At 37.6% G+C, this 21,050-nt stretch overlaps 1 protein-coding gene and 1 non-coding gene across 3 annotated transcripts in view; both read right to left on the bottom strand.

Annotated features, from left to right (window-relative positions):
• Window positions 1-22: 22 nt before the first annotated feature.
• GRAMD1C (GRAM domain containing 1C) overlaps window positions 23-21,050 on the bottom strand; it is an 81,806-nt gene continuing 60,778 nt past the window's right edge. For both annotated transcript variants that reach the window (XM_027105058.1, XM_027105067.1), the window contains 9 exons: window positions 18,856-18,993; window positions 14,569-14,687; window positions 12,987-13,129; window positions 12,116-12,219; window positions 10,593-10,769; window positions 9,410-9,467; window positions 7,122-7,232; window positions 6,797-6,902; window positions 23-1,741 (listed from right to left, as the gene is read on the bottom strand). In XM_027105058.1, the coding sequence (XP_026960859.1) occupies window positions 1,661-1,741; window positions 6,797-6,902; window positions 7,122-7,232; window positions 9,410-9,467; window positions 10,593-10,769; window positions 12,116-12,219; window positions 12,987-13,129; window positions 14,569-14,687; window positions 18,856-18,993 (1,037 nt within the window). In that variant the 3' untranslated portion in view covers window positions 23-1,660. The remainder of the gene's footprint in view (window positions 1,742-6,796; window positions 6,903-7,121; window positions 7,233-9,409; window positions 9,468-10,592; window positions 10,770-12,115; window positions 12,220-12,986; window positions 13,130-14,568; window positions 14,688-18,855; window positions 18,994-21,050) is intronic.
• Window positions 19,284-19,385, bottom strand: LOC113624111 (U6 spliceosomal RNA). Its single transcript, XR_003434224.1, has one exon. It is a non-coding gene; the product is annotated as a U6 spliceosomal RNA (small nuclear RNA).

Genomic DNA, 21,050 nt, shown 5'->3' with positions numbered 1-21,050 from the left:
CCGAAAAAGAAGGAAAACAACGCAGAGATTTGGGGTTTTATTGATATTCAATTTACATAGGCTCAAATACAATTAATTGAATGCATACATATCTAGTTGTAATTTACAAAGCAACTTAACTTTGGTAACTTTCTTTGAGGTATTTTATGAAGTACAGGTTTTAAAGAAATATCACAAAAATACTCAGCTTGTCAGTGACCATTTTTGTGAAATTAACAGAGAACAAGGTTTCAAGTTTACAATCCAGTCACTTTTGCTCAGTCAGACACATCATAAATCCTTATCGAAAAACCTCCAGGTAGGTACACTGGTATCCCAAGGTAGGTTAGTTGAGATTCACCCAGAGAAACCCGTTTTTCCTCTAATCCAGTCAATAATTTCATTCTCTATGGGCATCTCGAAAATGACTTTAGCAATCCCATGTGGCTTGGGTGACTGGGCAAAGAAGAGACATCTAACTAAAGGCAATTGTTATTCAAGCAGTAAGAATATATACAAATTATTCTGCACTGTCCTTCTCTTGTTCCACAGACATCACTTGTATTGAGACACATACGCCTAAAAACTTTTAATGAAGAGCCAAAGCTCATGTCTGATTTACAACTTGTCAGTGCACTTATATTGGGAGAAAATGCCCCCCAAAGTCTTTCTTAAAGAGCTAAAGTTTGTGTCTGGCTTACAACTGACTGACTAAAGCCACACATGTGAATGAGTAAATGAAGCCATACGTGGCTACTGAAAAGTAGTCCACAAATTATAATATTTTCAACCAGATGGCTCATTTCCACCATGAAAGTCTGCTAAGCTGAAGCCAAGCTTAGTTCAAGTATTCATTTGATCTGTCACTAACATGCCCAGATTTTAACATAATCTTCTAGTCTTTAAAACTCAGAGCATGGTTCTTCGTTTTGAGAGATGGTATCCTACATGTTTCCTTTTCCAAAATTGACTCTTCTGCCATATAATGTATGAAGAGCAAGATAATCTCACCTCTGAGAGCCACCTGAAGAAACACCTATTTCTTTCATAAAGATACCACATGGCTGAAGAACCTTTCAGATAATCATCATCAACATGCAGATTCAAAACGTTTGACTACTGAATTTACACGCTAAATAAATGAAGACATTGTATTGATAATATTTATAGTACAAGAATCTATAAATGTTATAATAGATGCCTGAAAACTGATCCTTCAAAGTTAGTAATGATTTAGAGATTTCTTCTTATATTGTCTTCTTTATCCTCTTGAATGTATCTCAACTGTGAAAGCAGCCTATTGGACACATACTGATTCTGTACTAACAGATAAAGTGTCAAACTTCAAACTTCACTGTGAAAATGAGGCCATACCACTCAGTTCAGAATGTCTCATTTTCTTTTTGTATCACAGAAATTCAAATCCACAATATATTTCATGCTTCACTGGAGAAATTCACAGCTTAGAATTATGTATAAGAAATGAAAGGATGGATTCCTAAGGCCGTCAGAGACTAATTCTCCAATAAATGTTATTCAAAAGAATGTTAATATTAGAAGTACAAATAATGAGAAAATATGGAAATGTTCCTATGACAATTCAAATCCTTCACCCTCTAGTTTTCTTCAAGACGTTTTCTTTTGGTTCCACATATCTCTATAATTTTGGTCCTTAAGATCACTAGCTTTGGACAGCCATGCCTGTCTTGTTCTTATTTAGTAGATCAAAGGTTCTCTGAAGCATAATGAGTGAGCTCTTCAACTGCAAAGAAAATTTTCAAAATCAGATTGTTTAAATTTTTCTGATTATTTGTACGCCAAAAGTTTGCATTTAATAAAATTCTGTCTATACTGATGCCCAAATAAAAGACTAACTATAAAACACCCGATTCCTTCGGTTATCTGTCAGTGTGACTGCTAGCGTTCTTTTCATTTGCTGTAGTGTTGCACTTCTTCCTACAACGTATTACTGTGTGCTTTACCCCCCAATAAGTCTATTCATCAAATGATCCAAAGTGAAGGGCTTGTTTACTGAAATGGTTTCTGAAGCTACAGTGGTCTCCCCACCATCCCCTAAGCAACTCAAGTTCCACTCAAGGCCTTTGCTTGCTATTATGCTCATGTTCATCTTCACCTATCTAAAACTTACCCGTCTCACTGTTTCCATGCAGTTTTCCCTAATCATCCTGCCTCTAAACTCCTAAAGCTTTACTACTTACTTTGATGCTTAATTTTGTACTTTTTCTTTACAGTCTTTAACAATACACATGGACATCTGACATCTCTAATAAAATTGTAGACAACTTGAGAGCAAGAATTATGTCTTACATATGGACACCAAGGGGGGAAAACTGCGGTGGGGTGGGGATGGTGGTGTGCTGAATTGGGCGATTGGGATTGACATGTATACACTGATGTGTATAAAATTGATGACTAATAAGAACCTGCAGTATAAAAAAACAAACAAACAAAACAAAACAAAAAATTATTTCTTTTTTGTATTCATTCATTCATTCAACAAATATTTTTTGCTTACCTGTTAAATGCTGGGCACTGTGCTAAGTACTGGGTATACAATGGTGAACCAAATAGGCACTGTCCCTGCCTTCATGGAGCTTACAGACTAGTGAGAGACTCAGAACTAAAATGAATAATTACACAGATAAATATATACTTACACACTGTATGAAGATTTTCACTTGAACAACTGGAGGATAGTAGTATCATTTTTTGAAATTAGGTCAACTAGAGGAGAACTAGGTTTGACTCAAGATGAAAACTTAATTCTGTTTTGGACATGATCAGTTCGGGAGGCCTGTTAGCCTCGAGGTAAAGACGCCAAGTCAGCAAGTGGCTGTGTGAGTCTGGACTCAGGGAAGAGGTCAGGGTGAGAGACATGCTTTGGGAGCCATTGGCGCATGTGGTATTCCAAGTTTGGGGAGCAGCTAAGATTACCTAGAGGGCAGTGAAGGAGAAGGGAAGAGAATCTAACGCAAAAGCCTGCATTGGGAGGGGACGAGCTCAGGAAGCGGAGATGGTTTTAACCAGCAAAAAGCAGTTTTACATTATGCTAAGTGGAAGCCAGGCATGAAAGACCGTATATTATATGATTCCATTTATATGAAATGTCCAGAACAGGCAAACCCATAGAAATAGAAAGTAGATTAGTGATCTCCAGGAGCTGAGAGAGTGAGGGATGGGAATGACTGCTCATGGGTACAGGGCTTCTTTGGGGGACGATAAAATGCTCTGGAATTAGATAGTGGCGATGGTGGGACAAGCCTGTGAATTACACTAAAAATTCTTTAAAAGGTGAATTTTATGTTATGTGAATTATATCACAATAAAGCTGTGTTTTTTTCCATGGTTCCAAAGCAGGGAAGATTAGATATATTTCAAGAAAGGAATGGTCAGCTTTGTCAAATGCTGGCACTGTAAGATGAAAAGTTAAAAAAAAAAAAGGTCCTTCTAAAGTCCTATTTTCTGGAGAGGATAAAAAAGAGGGTCTCTGGGCTTCCCTGGTGGCGCAGTGGTTGAGAGTCCACCTGCCGGTGCAGGGGACACGGGTTCGTGCCCCGGTCCGGGAGGATCCCACATGCCGCGGAGCGGCTGGGCCTGTGAGCCATGGCCGCTGAGCCTGCACTTCCGGAGCCTGTGCTCCGCAATGGGAGAAGCCACAACAGTGAGAGGCCCGCGTACCGAAAAAAAAAAAAAAGAGGGTCTCTGGCAGTCTGGCCAGGAGGACACCAATACATCGTTAAAGACAGCAGTACCATACCAAAAATGGGGATTATACAAAAACGTGTATACTGCACGTTGAGATCATCCCTTTGCCCTGCCCTCCTCAATCTCTCTACTCTCACTCACCTAAAATGCTGGCAGCCACCCCTTAGTCCTTCAGGGAGGAGACTGGAAGAGTCTTCTCTGTGGAAACTGACCAATCCAAGAGAAAAAACCTAAAGATACTGACATCAGGATTTCTTAGCCAACGGCCCAGCCAGATCTACCAAGAAGTTCAGGGTAGACCAGCCCAACCCACACGATAAGAACTTTGGATGCATACAAGCAGAAAGCGAAGGACTACAGACATCTAAAGAAATCCTCTAACCCTAAGGATAAAAATCAAAACGGGGGAAAGGACCTTGCTGGAATGTGGGTATGCAAGAAGAAAAAAAAAAATGTTTTTAATTATCAGTAATATGGTCAGAGAGGAAGATATTATGGCCATTTAAAACGTTCACAATGCCATTAAAAAAGAAAATTCAGAGAAATGGCAGCTCTTTGAAATTAAAAACTTGTTAGCAAAAACTGAAAAACTCAGTAAAAGAATTTGAAGATTAAGTTGAGGAAATCTCTGAGGAAGTAGAACAAAAAGGCAAAAGGATGGAAGCTGGAAAGAAAAGGTAAGGTTAGACAACCTGTCCAACAGAAGGCAGACACCTGATTAGAGGTGCTATAGAAAGTCAGGGGAGAGAAGGTGGAGGAGAGGAAATCATCAGCCACACAGCTCAGTACATCCCAGGACGAAAGGGCACCAGTTTCCAGACAAAGGATCAGGAATCTGACAGCCTCAGAATTCTCAGGAGTAACACTGGAAGCCAAAAGGCAATGGAGCAATGCCTTCAATGTTCTGAAGGAAACTTATTTCCAAGCTAGAATTCTATCCCCAGCCAAATAACTGATCAAAGGGGAAGGACAGAATAAAAAATTTCAGACAGGTGAAGTCTTAAAATATTTACCTCCATACCCTCTTTCTCAGGAAGCTACTAGAGGATATGCTCCATTAAAAGGAGGGAGGAAACCAAGAAAGCAGAAAACATGGGATATGGGAAACAGGAGGTGGGCAACAGGAGCCCCAAGATGATAGCTGTGCACCTGCAGAGAGGGCCACTGGCCCTGCCTGGAGCCCGTCAGAGGCTCCATGGATTGAAAACCTGAGGTGACCGAAGATGATGAGAGGAGACAGAGCATCAGGGCATGAAACACTTATAAACAATACAATAAAATAATCAACTGTAATAAGAAGACAATTTCAGGGGTAAGAAAAAGTAGCCGCGGTTCATTCTATGGCTCAGCTCAGAACAGTAAACTTAGTCAAAACAAAGCCAACACTGAATGCTGATCCAACCAAAATTACAACTTCCTTTGGAGGATGGCGGCTTAGAAATGGGAGCATGAAGAGGTGAAAGAAAACAAAATCCCAGTCTCCATAACGAGAAGTCAAAAGATAACGTCTAAAACTGAAAAATCAAGAAGTATCAACACATGCTTGTGGTTTATAAATATGGAGGTAAACACCAGAAGAATAAACCAGGAGAGTTAGATTGTAGTCTTTGGGAAAGAAATGGAGAAGAGGATACCAGGATTGCTATTTTTCTGAAACAACCCTGTAGAACAAGTTAATTCTTCATGTGAACGAGTGACTTTGGTGAAAATAAAACCTCAAAAAAGTGAAGGAGTTATAAACGATAAAATAGTGACAGCCAGAGTAGGCAACTCCGAGAGTGCCTGACGGTGAAAGGGAGGAGAGCGATAGATGAGCAGATAGAGAAGGATGTGGATGACGCAGGTTTTCTAATGTAGGAGATAAGAGAGCAGGGGAGGTGCTGATGGAAAGATCCAGCTGAATGAGGGAGTCTGAAGATGGGGAAGCTAGAGGGGTAGATGGAGTCTCCTGCCAACTCGTGCTGGGACTTGCATCCCACAGGTAGAGCGATGCTTCTAATGGAATGCTGAACAGTACGGGTGCAGCGACGGGGGAAGGTCTGTAGATCTGGTTATAGAAGGAGAGGGAGGGTCTCTTCTCTCCTTGAGGCATGGTCATGAGTTCAGAGTCAGCAGGAAATGAGTGGAGAGGATGAGAAGAAAAGTGAGAGTATGATCTACTCCTTGCTGAGGGGAGGAGAAAGTAACTAACTGCAGGCACTGTGCATCTGAAGAGTGCCTAGCGGAAGCACCTTTAGTGCCCCACATGATGTTCTAAGAAATGCTCAATAATTGAATCTTCTAAAAAACAAACCAATGCATAGAAGAAAAGGATGGAAGCAAATAAAACAAAATGTTAAAAGTGATTATGTCTGAATGCTAGTAGGTTCTCTTCTATTCTCTATTTTTCAATTTTGAAAAGTACACATGTATTATATTATAATGGAAGTATTAGTCCTCATTTTTCAAAGGGAATCCTAAGTTTTGGTTCATAGAACCGAGCAGCACACATTGATGATACTATGTTCAAGAGAGAACGCTTATAGCAAAACACCAAAACAACCTAAAGGTTCATTCTTCAGTGGAGAACTGGTAAAATAATTATGCCACATATGTACAGTTGAATTCTAATGCAGCTGTTAAAAAAGAGGATATGGAAGCATCTCCATGATACATGGTTAATAGATAAAAACAAAATAATGAGCAGGTTAATAGATTAAAAACAAAATAATGAGCATGGTTAATAGATAAAACAGAATAATGAGCAATCTACCACTTCTATAAAAAGCTGATATTGAGCGTGAAATTTTATATAGAAGGACCAATAAAAAGAATGAGGTATATGTATACAGGCTGATAGGGAAACATGTTCAAAATATATTACTAATTGAAAGAAGAGGGTATGCAACGGTAAGTACAGTACGTTACCATTTTGTTAAAAACAAAAAGTACCAGTGACTATAAAATGTATAATCCAGAAACTGGCAAGGGTAGATGCCTCTAGGAGGGGGATTTCTTCAAATAATGGAACAGTAAATATTCTCTCACAACCAGAGGAGCAGCTGATTCACTGGGATGACTACTAAGTAACGTGGTACACAGAGGTGCTGACCTGTTCCAGCATCACGATGGAGTCCCGGAGTACTCCTTTTAAGCGATGGGCCTGATCTTTGCTCTTTTGAATATTTTCTGCTCTTGACACCATATCAGAGGCTAAACTGAAAGAAAAATACCATCTTAAAGATCAAAGGAATAGCTTCTGGGCTTTCATCTCTAGAAATCATAGTGCCCTATAAATTTGCAAATAAAACAAAAAAGTAAACAAAAAAGTTTATGACTAGAGAATAGTTGGCAGATCAAAATCTCTAAAATTGGAATTAAGTTCCCTGCAGCAAAGGAATTATTGACATAATAGGTTGCGAGGGAAGAAGACTTACTTAACAGATTTCTCTTCCTGGAGGTGAAGACGGTAAAAGGACTGAGCAGCGTACTCTATCTTTGACAGCTTCAGAAACAGCGTCACATTCAATAAAACCAGCAACAGCAAACTAGGCAGAGCAAGACCTGGTTAATCCACTATTACTCAGACCTAAAGCGTTGCTAGCGCAGAATAGACACACAACACCTTCAAAAATGTATATTATCCAGACTAGTTTCCAATTATTATTATTTAAATCAATTACCCCTATTTTATTGTATGAAATACTTATTTGTAAGTATTCAGTGGATGTTGAGGGAACACTTAGAAGATAACTAGTGACCATAAAGTCCCCAAACAAGCAGGTTGGGATTGTCCCTGACGTCTCTTCTCTGCTAGCAATCCCAGCCAGTGTGGATGTGCGACCACCGGTTGAGAAATCTACCATGTTAGCTTTCAAGATCTATTTTTGGGGGCTTTTGTCTTAAGCAATTACACATACATAATACTGCACTTCAGAAAGGAAATGAAGATCAATATGGATTTGATCTTAGATAGATCATGATGTACCTCTTTTTTTTTTTTTTTTTTTTGCGGTACACGGGCCTCTCACTGTTGTGGCCTCTCCCGCTGCGGAGCACAGGCTCCGGACGCGCAGGCTCAGTGGCCATGGCTCACAGGCCCAGCCGCTCCGTGGCATGTGGGATCCTCCCGGACCGGGGCATGAACCCGCGTCCCCTGCATTGGCAGGCGGACTCTCAACCACTGCGCCACCAGGGAAGCCCCATGATGTACCTCTTATTCTCAGCAGAAGCCAAAACAAATTCACATTCACAAAATCACCGTTCAGCAAAAATTTCTTCTAGTTCAACTTAGACAAAATTTCAAATCCCAAACATACATTAATTGGATCATATATAAAATGTTACCTGCTAAATAAACTTACTCTGTTGGTTCTCACAATAGTATTTCAAGTGAATGAACATATCTCATTACACATACATGCAAATACATAGGTGGCATCATATCTCTCTGATTTTTTCTGTTAAAATATTGACTTGCCCTTAAAAATACATCATATTCACTTTTACCCATCCAGAAGATTTTTCTTGAATGAAAACTAAGGTAGTAGCAAGAAAATCAAATCTATGAAATTATTGTGTCACTGAAATGGGGTATAGATCAACATTTCAACATCTGACTGTAAATCTTCTACAAAGTAATACAAAAGATCACAGATAATATTTACTATTCAAAATCGTCACAGCAAACCAATGGAAGCAGAATATGAAAACCTTTTATAAAACTCAAAAGGCACAACAAACATTTTGTATGTTCTGAAATCTATAATTAGAAAAAACAGCTGATATAAGAACTTCTTTCCAAAACCCAGAGTGTATCATCCAGTCAGAACTAATTCAATTAAATGTGATGGACTACCTCAAGATCCAAGTACAGCCATGGAGAAAACAGTAGTCTAAATAAGACTGGCTGAGAAGATTCCAGTAGAACACTGAGATTCAGACTAATTGCCCCAGTATTTCTCACCCTACAATCCTCATATCATTTGCATCAGAATAACCTGCACGTGTGTTTTAGAATACTACTGATTCCTGATCCCTACTCAAGACCCACTGACTCGATCTGTAGGACTGGGGCTGGGAAATCTGTATTTCAGCAAGTGATTCTTATGCACAGTAAAGGGTAAGGACCACTGGTCTAATCAAGTAGAGTAAATAAAATAGCATTGTTGGGATTTCATCAGCCTGCATATAAAAATATCCCCTTGGGCTTCCCTGGTGGCGCAGTGGTTGAGAGTCCGCCTGCCGATGCAGGGGACACGGGTTCGTGCCCCGGTCTGGGAAGATCCCACATGCCGCGGAGCGGCTGGGCCCGTGAGCCATGGCCGCTGGGCCTGCGCATCCGGAGCCTGTGCTCCGCAACGGGAGAGGCCACAACAGTGAGAGGCCCGTGTACCGCAAAAAAAAAAAAAAAAAAAAAAATTCCCTTTAAATTTATGGTACTTCCCTAAAAATCTATGATGGTAGAAACAAATCAGATTACTTTAAAAAACGAAAACATTTACTGAACGTGTATTTGGTATTCCCTCGAATTTAACAGTTCTTCTGAAAATCATTCAAAAACTATCAGACTGAAGCATATAAAATTACTGTTTTTGCAGGCCAAAATTGGTCAAATTGTGATAATTTCTATATAACAATATACAAATACATTCAAATTCTTTTGGAAACCATTAAAAGATAAGAGAGGACACAAGCAAACTAAGCGTTCAACACAAATACTTACAAAATACTCATCACCACAATAAGGATGGTGTTATAGCTTTCAATTTCCTTTTTCTTTCCTGCAAATTACAAAAAAAGGCCGATTTAGAATCAGGAATGTTTAATTTCATTTGAAAAGTACTGGAAAAGAAGTTTTTTTAATTATTTGTAAAGACAAAGTGATTTACAGTGAATTCCCTGCACCCCTCTTCTGACTTTTGATATCCTGAGTATTAGTAAACAAATCTACAAAAAGAAACCCTGTATCAGTTCTGCAAATTTGGCCTATATTACAGATCAATTTGTTCTACAATTAAACAAGCAATTCAATATATCATGTATGATCTCTAGCTAAGTTCCATCTCTGCAAATAATATTTGAAATAGTTTTACGTATGTTTCCCTCCTTAAAAAAAAACTTTTTTAATCATCCTCACCTGTTCTCTGTTTCCCAAATTTTGTTGCCAAGTCCCAAAATTAAAGAGCTATTAAGTTGAAATGGTAGAAAAACATATTCACACTAAGATGTAAACCTTAGAAAAGGATCTGATAATGTAGAAGGATGAGAAGGTATGACAGCTTTATAGCACTGAGAGGGAGGGAACAACAGTTAGTAGGGGCAAGACGTCTTCAAAATTGAGAGTAGAGATAATCAAAGTCACCTTCTATCTCTGCAATTTTGCTGGGCTGGCCCTGATAGTACATAAGGATTAAAAGCATACAAACATGGTAGTAGATTCAAGGGTAGAAATCAAATGTGTACAAATGCTAGGCAGGAAGTTAATGAGTAAAGCGTCCAGCAATAGGGTAAGAGTCGTGGGGACTGGTGACCTGGGGAGAGTGCACGCTCGGTCAAATGGGGCAGCTACTACTAAGCTCCAACCACCTGCTGCTACAAAGGGATATGGGTCCAGGGCTGCCAGATCTGAGATTCTATATAAAAATGTCCAAGGTTTAAAATACCATGTGGGCCCAGTAAAACACTTCTACTGGCCACATGCCTGCCATTTTGTAACTGCTCCTTTATACTTATATATTGGTTTTCTTTAAGGAAACCAGAGTTCGACAAACATTATTGGAAAAGGAGAGGAGAAAGGGAGACCTCCTAACTGACGTGTCTTATAAACAAGAGGCATATTTGGCTTCATATAAAATAAACTTATAAGGAAAAAAAACCTTCATCTCTGTTTACCAGGTAACAGCTACCTGTAATATCCCCTTTGGCATCTAAGCCCAGGTCTCCAGAAGAACACTGAGAAGAAAGTTTAGGAGCTGTTTCTGCTGTTCTGTTGACTGTTCGCCTTCTCCTTCGTAGGCCACTAAGTTTTCCAGGGTCTTCAACGGGCTGATTTACCATAGATTCTTCCATTAACAAATCTGATTCTAAGAAGAAAAAAATCTTTAGATAGTGGAGAAACCTTCTCAACTATAAGATACTGGGGGGTTGGTCACTGTTTTGTTCTCAGTTTGCTTTTTTTTAGACCTTGGTAACTTTCTTTAACTATTACTCAGATTCTTATGGCCTAGATTCAAACTTTACTCTTAATGAAAAGTTTTGTACGATGATCCCATAATGAGGCTGCATTATTCTAGGAAGAATGAACTGTATTAATTAATGACAGGATCATCAGAGCAAATTTGCCATGTGCTATATTAAATATTAATGTAGAGATTTCAGTTATGGAAACAACCCACTTACATTGGATCATTAGAAAGATTTCCAAGATAGATTATAGTACTTGATTGTCAATCTCAAAGGAAGGGGAAGCATATAATAGTTCTAATTTACAATGAGGGTTTGCAAAAAAGGAAGCACTAGTAAAGAAAATCTGCCAACAACCTATCAATAAAAACCTCATTTTCCACATTTGTTTTAACCTTTCCCTTCACCAGATTTTTCAGTAGAAGTTCATTATCTAGTGGCCAAACTCATTTCTGAGTTTCATTTTTCTAGTGACCTGGAGCTTAATAATCAAATAACCAAAGACAAGGAAACAAGGAAAATAAATAATCAACAAGCTGGATGATGAAGCCTTAAATTACCCTGAGTTGATTGGCCACCACCTTTCCTTTAACTAAAATTAATTATGCTCATATATGTATATATATATGTTTTTTCCTCATGTATATTTTAAAGAATATCCAAACAGAACAACTACATCACCTCCCCAGTCTAGTACCCACCTCCACCAAATCCACACATGTACGTGGTACCATTGCTAGGTGGGCCTGTGTAAACCCAGGAGAGCTGCATTGGTAAGGGAGATGTGGGCCTGAGGAGGCTCCAGACCTTCGTGGGTACAAGTGCATACTTGTGACCGGATTACCCAGTCCCTCACTGCAGGCAGCTTCCTTGGCTCCTTACAGAGGGAGGGAGTGTGACAGCTCCTAACTGTGTGATCTTGGACAAGTCACTTAACCTCTCTCTCTGTGTGTTTCAATGGAAAAAAAAATAATAGTACTTATATCTCACAGGGTTGTAAAAAACAGGTTGATATTTATAAAGCACACAGAACAACGTCTGGCATATCACAGGCATTATTTAAGTGTTTGGTAGACCAATGAAAATTAGAAGTTTTGAAATTCCAAGTGGAGTAGTTGAAACCACTTCAGCAGGAGTCATTCCAACATCACCTACCAGTTCCTGCTATGAATCCAAACGAAGAATCCATTAAATGATTAATAAATGCCATTTTTACAAAAATAGATAGATCAAGAAATTTACAAACCAAGCTGTTTGAAATAGTCCGCCAAGGAACTCCAGGAATTCTTCTCAATTAAAGATTTGACAATGGCCCATGGTTGTTTTCTGTATTTCAAATCTGTTGAAACTCTAATAGATAAGGAAGAAAGAAGAATATTTAATTTACAAATTTTAATTATATTATTAACATTACAATTAGATGTAGGAATGAATTCAGCGGAAAGCCAAAAGGATTCAAAGTCATTAAGACTATTAAAAAGAAAATTGTTCACTGATAATGAATTCTTTAAAAAATTACTGGGCGCTGCTAAAATTTCATCAACTTGGCATTTTATTTCTTTCCTTTCTCTAACCCTGAATTTTCTTTACTTAAATAGCAATAAAGGCTCAAAATAAATTTTAAATTTCCTAAATGCCTCGTATAAAAAATCTTTAGTGGTCATACATTAGCTGCAAGTCACTACATGAGCTGAGACTAGGCCAGTTGTGTGACGGCCCAGCACCATCTTCAACAGGCCAACATTTCTGGTCTCCCATCGCAACAGAGCTGTTTACCGCCCACCATGTGCTCCTCAAATCTCCCAGTCCCCTTGCCATTAAACGGGGTCCTGCGAGCATTTCTGGCCACTGGACTGCGAGCACAGCTCTACAGCTCTCTCTTCCAGTGGCAAATGAAATGACACGTATTCTGGATTGTGCAGCCCCGGGAGGTCAAAGCCTTCATCAGCCTGGGTCCTTGAGTACGGATCCCCGCCCCTCTGCGGACTGCCGGTGGACACGTAAAGCAAGAAATAAAGCTTTGTTGTATAAGGCTACTACTAAGATTTGGGGATTGATACGTTACCAGCACGCAATGTAGCATGTCCTGACTAAAACACTCATTTACAGCAGCTCACCTCAACCGGCATTTCTGCTTTGAAGATCGGATGATATAGTATCTGTTCAGAGTATAGAAGTAATCATGGTAGGGAACATCGTGTGCCAGCACTTCTGAATCTACCAAGTAAAATTGTGCTTCCCGACTTTCTTTATACAGTCTCTGCCAAAATAAGATTAAGTTTTTTTGCATGTACATGTTTAATACATCAAATTCCTTGCCAATATAGTGCCTATATACTCGAATTCCTTCTCACCAATTACAAAAAACATGAGAAGCCTATACACAGAGCCAGAAGGGCCACCATGTTGGCTGTGAGATCTATGAATTGAGACGGGACCTGCAGAAATAGTATTCGCTACCTCTCTGTCACTTCACTGTATAATTGTTTTTTTCCTTTCTTTGACGCATGAGGAGGAGAAAGGAACTACATAATCTCTCGTGTGTGTTAGTAATTTATAAAGAATTGCAAATGTTCCTGGTAGGGAAACAATTCAAAATTCAATTGAACAAAGCCAGCACCCCACTCTAAAATTCATCAAAGTTTAACAAAACCACCCTTCACCAAAAACGTGAAGGAAGGAGACAACCAAACAAAACACTGCTTTCCCTGAACAGGATCAGAAGTGGTTGCTGGCCAAATCTTTCTCATTGTCACCTTACCGATTCTGCCCATCCTCTAAGGTTATCAAAGACCCTCCAATTCAAAATACAAAACTTCTCTTAAATGTCTGAAAATCTTTGGAAGAAAAATATTTAAGTCCTTTTGAACACTGACGGACAAAAACTATGATAGCACAACTAATTCAGATGTTAATAAATATTTTCTAACTTTGCAGAACAGTTATGCTATATGTCAACAACAACTGGCCAAACATAAACCCCACTGTATGACAGTGACATGCTGGCCACACAGCAGACAGAGCATTAAATATCTTACAATCTCTTCCTCATATGTCACAGCAGCCATCTAGTTATTTGGCTCTAACCCTTGACACGATCCAGTAAATCAGATTCCAGTAGTGTCCTCTTAAAAACCATTTATTATGGAAAAGTTCAAACATATACAAGAGTAGAAATGAACATTATACAATAAACCCTCATAAGCTCATCAACCAGCTTCAACAATATTAACTCCTGCCCAGTCCTGTTTCATCTGTACCTCTCCCCATATTCCCTCTCTCTACTCCCATCCTCTGTCTGACTAGATTACTTTTAAAAAACACCCTAGATACCAGCATAATTTCATCCAAAAATACATCAGTATATCTCTTTATAAATTCCTCAGTATATCCCTTTAAAAGATAAATATTCTCTTCTTTAAAATATAGCTACAATACCATTATTGCACATAAAAATGAACAATTCCTTAAATCTCAGAAATACCCTTTTACAGTTGGTTTGTCTGAATTAGGATTGAGTTAATTTAGTTGATATACCTCTTAAATCTCTTTTAACCTGTACACAGTTTCTCCTCTATTTTTTTCCTTGCCGTTTATTTGTTGAAACTGTCCTGTCAATTGGTGACTAGGACCTATGACAGGCATCTTCCCTCTTCCCACATGCACGATTCTTTTGGAATACTGGCAGCATAGACATACCTGCTTTTCAGTGGCCGTGGTGCACTTTCCAGTTAGTGGATTATTAAGGACTATAGTGTAGGTCATGGTTCTCAGTTGGTCACCTCCAGGCTCTACATTCCAAGGGGTAGATACTATATCTAATCACAGCAAATATAAAAAGAGTTAGTTCTAGAAATTTGAGGGGTATGGCTTGGAATGGAATCAAAGAGGGAGTTTTTGAATTATTTCAATTTTTATTTTTGACCAATCCTAACTTCCTTATAATTGTGTTATTAGTTTAACATTAAACAAGAGTAAAATCACATGTTAGGCACTCTTCTTGTATGTGACATACGCCCCATCTCTGATCCATTTACTTCTAAATTGTAGTCTATTAAAAAACTTTTTTCTGTTCTCTAGAAGATAAAATTAAAAGTCATTTCATCAGTAGGCTTCTTTTTAAAGTCCCCAGTACCTACAAAGAGAAGTAACGGTGCTGGCCTTATTAAACAGAGATAGAACACTTCAACATTTCCATCACTGAGGACAAGACCTTGAATTATGCAGCAACATGATCTGATCCCAACTTGTGGGGAAATCACGTCGATGAGAAATCATGTAGTGTTAATGGTTTATCTGCTGAGATCTTTAATCAAGGAGGGAGCAATGGAATATAAATAAACCATGTAACCTTTTCTATATGAAGAAAGCTATAGAATAATCTCTCTGCATTTATGGCAAGATCTTGGTCAAAATTCTCTTTTATTTACTTAGCAACAACACGGTGAGTAAAAATACACTCTGAACGGAAACGTATCTGTAGAACATAGCACCATACATTAACAAAGGTCCTTTAACAAGCGAACCACTAGGAAAATATAGGTAACAGCATCATGAAATCCATTCAAAGATCTGACTAAGCTGGTTAATGTTGTTGGCACAGTGGATTTAGGCAATTAGTATATCTGGCTGCTATTCATCAATGTCCTAAAACATAGGAGCATTTCTCTAACCCACTACCCATCATCAAGGGATTGAAGCAAGGCTTTATGATATATCCAATTTTGTTCAACTTCTTTCATTTACTTAGGCCTAGAGATTTAATAAGGGATCCTGAAGCTGCCTTTTGCATATCTAGAAAAATTGTGCAAGCAAATTAAAAAGGCAACATTACAAACCATGGGATCTACAATACAGAATTTGCTGTAAAAATGATTTATTCAGTTGTCCAAGAAAGAGATATAAAATTAATTATAAAATACTTTTCAAAAGATCATTTTAGTCATAGGTCAGCCTGTTTCAGAAAAATTATACAAATAGTCCATTGTTAATCAGCAACAGAATTTAAAGATATCATTGAATTCTGCCATTAAAACTGCACACCATTCAACAAAGCAACTATCAACAAAGATGAAAGTGTCTCTTCCACTTGTATCTTCACCAATGTTGCCAACAAACCTACTGAACATAATGTGCCAGAACATCGTCTACTTCAGAGACAGAAAGTAGAACAGTGGTCATCAGGAGTTGGGGAGAGGGGGAAGTGGACAGTTATTGTTTAATAGGTACAGAGTTTCAGTTTGGGAAGATGAAAAAGTTCTAGAGATGGCTGCACAACAAAATGTGAATGTACTTAATGCCACGGAATTGTACTTAAAAATGGCTAAAACAGTAAATTTTATGTTATGTACATTTTACCACAAGAAAAAAGATTGGTGAATCTAGGTAATGGGTATAGGTTTTATTATACTATTCATGCAACTTTTCTGAAGGTTTACATTTTTTTCAAAATTAAAAAGTTGAATAAAAAGACTCAAAACTGAGCTTTGAATTACAAAAGTAGTGTCATACAATAGTAAACAAAGATTTAGAAGAATCCAATTTAGATCATTTTTATTGAAAATCATTAAGAATTACCATCATTTTTAATAATTTAAAATCATTATTAAAAAATAGATCCAGCAGTAGCCATTTTAATGCTGAAATTAGGTTAAATCCACAAATAACTGACCATACTAAACTTTCCCATTAAATTCTTGATATTTTTAGAAAGGAGACTTTGAGATCCATTCTCAAGAAACACAACTTTGATTACTAGGTAACAAGTTCAGAAGATAACGTAATAGCGTGCAATCAGAAGCAGATTATCTCTTTTGGGGCAAACCTTCTGACTAATTCTAGGTCTAAAGGCAACATGCCTATCCCATTTATACTTGTGATTAGCCAGAAGGCTTTGCTGCCCAAAGCCATTTATAGCATCAGATAGCAAACACAGTCATCCATATTGAAGCTAGATATGATATCAGACACCAAATGCAGCTATGATTCAAAAAACAAACTTCATTTAGTACCAGCGTGGAATAACATGCTAGTTTCTTGTGGGCCTTTTCAGCCATAAAAATAGTGGTGCAATATCAACAGGCATCATCTTAGAAAATTAAGAGAAATTATGTATCCTACTCTTCTGAAATAGCAAGTTCTCCAGGTAGACATGAATGGCAAAAAGATACAAAATAGATTCAAAACAGATATAATAAGTTAAATATAAGCTACTGAGCGAAAAGATTTATATCCCTCAGGTATTATACATTTTTAAAACTGGAAGAACTGGGGCTTCCCTGGTGGCTCAATGGTTAAGAATCCGCCTGCCAATGCAGGGTACACGGGTTCGAGCCCTGGTCCAGGAAGATCCCACATGCCACGGAGCAACTAAGCCCGTGCACCACAACTACTGAGCCTGCGCTCTAGAGCCGGTGCTCCGCGATAAGAGAAGCCACCGCAATGAGAAGCCCGCGCAACGCAACAAGGAGTAGCCCCCGCTCTCCGCAACTAGAGAAAGCCCACACACAGCAACGAAGACCCAATGCAGCCAAAAATAAATAAAATCAATAAGTTAAAAAAAAAAACTGGAAGAACTGAAAAAAGTAATGATTTTAAAAAACATGACACTCTTAATATAATCACAAGACTCAATAGCTATCAATTAGAAACTGCTTTGCTACTCTACTATAAATAATAAGGAAAAATTACTCTTTACAACTGAACCTATATCAATGATATAATCTATGAATATGTAATTATGTTTACATAAAAGTTTCAAATAAAGGAATAACATCTAATCGTTAATAAAATGGCTAAATTATAGACTATATTTAAATTGATTGTAGAATAACTTCCTCTTTGACTATGTCGAATGACTCAGCTTATATGGATCTCTGCCACTGCTGATTTCTAATTTTATATAGCAAGCTAAACCACATGCTCCCAAAGTTTCTAAAATATCTTGAAATATTTAGGATAAATTCAATTTCAAATTGACTATAAGCTTATTTGAGATGTTTACCAAAATAGAACCTTTAATACATAATCAATAAAATCTTTTTTATAACTAACTTCCTAACTGGATTTTTTTTTTTTTTGGTATTTTCATTAAGGTAGACCATAGACACTGCAATCTCAAATTTCCATGAATTTGCACAGAGAAAACACACACGTGTACCACTACCCAGATCAAGACAGAGAACTTTACCAGCATCCCAGAAGCCCCCTCCCAGTCTTTACCCACCCAATTACCAACTGCAGTTAACTAGTATGCTGATTTTATGCCCATAAATAAGTTTTACTTGTTTTTGAACTTAATATAAAGAAATCACAGTATGTACTCTTTTGTGTCTGGCTTCTTTTGCTTAATACTACAGAATATCAGTAAGATTTACTCGTATTATTATAAGTAGCAGGGTTTTTTTTTCATTGCTATACAGTATTCTTTTGTGTGAACGTACACAGTCTGTTTATCCATTCTATTATTGGTGGATATTTGGGCTGTGTTTTGAGTTTGGGGGCCATTATAAATAATGCTGCTATGAACACTGCAGTACATGTCATTCAGAATACACATGTACCCATTTCTGAAGGTTATATATACCTAATAGTAGACTCGCGGAGTCAGCTTTAGTAGATACTGCCAAACCATTTAGCAAAGTGATTGCACCAATTTATACTCTACTAGAATCCAATTTTTCCACAGTAGAACCCTTTTAAAGGTGGTTCAACCCAACTAAACTGCTACATTAATAAATAAATGGAGTTTTAGTTCTCAAAGGGTCTGAACTTAATTGTAGGTAGGACCTGACTAATTGGACAATTATACTACTTACATGTGATTTTAGCCAAAACACCTAAACACTAGTTTATACATCACCAAAATAAAATGGAAGCCTGTCTAAATTTTCCCCTTGACAACATAAATCAATTTACACAGGCTCAAACCTCTAAGGATAATAAAATTCTCCCAAATTTATCATTAGATAAGAACACAAGACCAACCTATTATATTTCTAGAACTGGCAAATATCTGCATAAAGCGTGAACTGGTGAACAGCAATTCAAACATTCTCTCAGCACTGATATGAAAAACACGGTTGATATAAAGTCTTCCATGAAGATCGTTCTCAGGAATATTTTCTGGGGAAACAAAAAACATGGAACAAAGAGTGAAGAAATCAAGGAAAGGTAATTTCAAGGTTTTGTTTTGTTTGTTTTGGGCACAAAATGGTTTTTAAATGTGATTACAATGATCAGCACATTACAGGACACTATTAAAACTCTAAATTGGTATTATATACATATGTACTATGTATAACTATACATAATAGTATATAGTAATTAAACTATACACGATCAATAGTTCAGTCAAAACCCAAAAGACATAGACATATTTAACTTGAATATCAAACTACCATAATATATCATTCAAAAGAATATTTCATGAATTTGTGTGTCATCCCTGTGCAGGGGCCATACTAATCTTCTCTGTATCATTCCAATTTTAGTATATGTGCTGCCACAGCGAGCACTCAAAAAAATATTTCAAGAGTGACAAAGGCAGTAATGAGACACATAGGGTGGTATCTACCACGGTGAATAGCAGGTCCCATTTCTGAATACGCAAACATTCGGTAATTACTAAGTCATGAATGACTCGAATATCTCTCTGCTGCACTCACTAACTTACTAGCCTGAACAGTGTTTCAAATTTGACTTGAAGCTCACTCCCCCAAGACAAGTATCACTGTATCCACTACCTACTCTCAATACCACACATTAAAAGAAATCCTTCTGAAAAGTATTCTTCAAAGCTAAATAAAGCCCAACGGAATATTACATTTTTCTAAGAATCTGACAGCGATAATTATGTTGAAAACTCCTGGTAGCAAATGAAGAAGCAACATCTGCTCACCTCTCCTCATGTTCCCTGGAAACACTGCATAAAACAGCCCAGGAATCTATGGTACTTAGCATATGGCAGGTATCGTGTTAAGCACGTTACAAATATTCACTCATCTTATCCTCACAGCAATCCTGTGAGATAAGAGGTATTAACATCTTCATCTCCATCGTACAGAGGAGAAGACTGAGACACTGAGAGAATTGCTGAAACTCGCCGAAGCTCTGTGGCTAGTGAGTGACTGAATGGGAATTTGAATTCACCGTAGCTCCAGAGCACACAAACTAAACCTCTATTTTATAGTTCAAGGAGTTTAACTTAGAAGAATTAAAAGGAAATGAAAAAAAAAAAAGGGACATCTAGGAATAGGAGCCTGGTAGAATAAAGGAAATAGAATAAAGCAATCCAATGTGAAATTTTAATGATTTCAGGGCTGGGATTATTTATTATTTCAAGGATTATGCCTGTCAGTACAGAATGACAACTGTGACAAAAGCTCCCCACAGTTCACAAATCAAGCTCTAAGAATTATCTGTGTCAAGCATCTGTCCATGTTAAGCCATGAGAAGCAGTCACTTAAAGTAAAAGATAGTGGTTTAAGCATCAGAAAAACTCTTCTAGCTCTGCCTTCACCCCAGCTGTTGGTTTTTGTCCCTCATGAAATGGTTTGTGTCTCCCTATTTTGCTACAGGTGCAAAGAACTTAGGGACATCGGGTAGATACTGATTTACCTTCTCCCTGCAACAATACTATGTGTAGGCAAAAGCTATTCACTGCAATTTCAAGTAATGGCTACTTGGGCATAGAAATGAATCACTGAAACTAGGCAATTAACTAAGGTTCTGTGAGGCAACTTCCTAATTAGGCTTGAGAAATAGCTTTTTCTGACATAGAAGTAATACATGTTCATTGTAAAAATAATTCATGTATTCACAAAGAAACAAACAAGTACACATGATTCTATTAATCCTGCTCGTCACCTTCACAGAACTTATCCCAACTTGTAATTATATTTTTATTGGCTTAGTGACTTGTGTATTGTCTCTCTCCTGCACTAGACTCTAAGTTCTCTGTGGACAGGGATCATGTTGATTTCAAACACCTAAGTACATTACATGTTTGGCACACAATAAGTGTTAAATAACTTTTTGAATGAATAAGTGACTATTGAAAACGCAAAAAATCTTAGGGTCTACTTTTATCTATAAGACTTTAAATTTGCAATCATATTTTTAAACTTTTTATTTTTTAAGAATTTTAGAGGTACAATTAACTAAACTAGGCTTTATTCCTA

Source organism: Aethalodelphis obliquidens, unplaced genomic scaffold (assembly GCF_003676395.1).
Source record: "Aethalodelphis obliquidens isolate GAN/ISIS:26980383/991018 unplaced genomic scaffold, ASM367639v1 scaffold1, whole genome shotgun sequence".
NCBI classification, from domain to species: Eukaryota; Metazoa; Chordata; class Mammalia; order Artiodactyla; family Delphinidae; genus Aethalodelphis; species Aethalodelphis obliquidens.
This window is presented reverse-complemented; position numbering and strand designations above follow the sequence as displayed.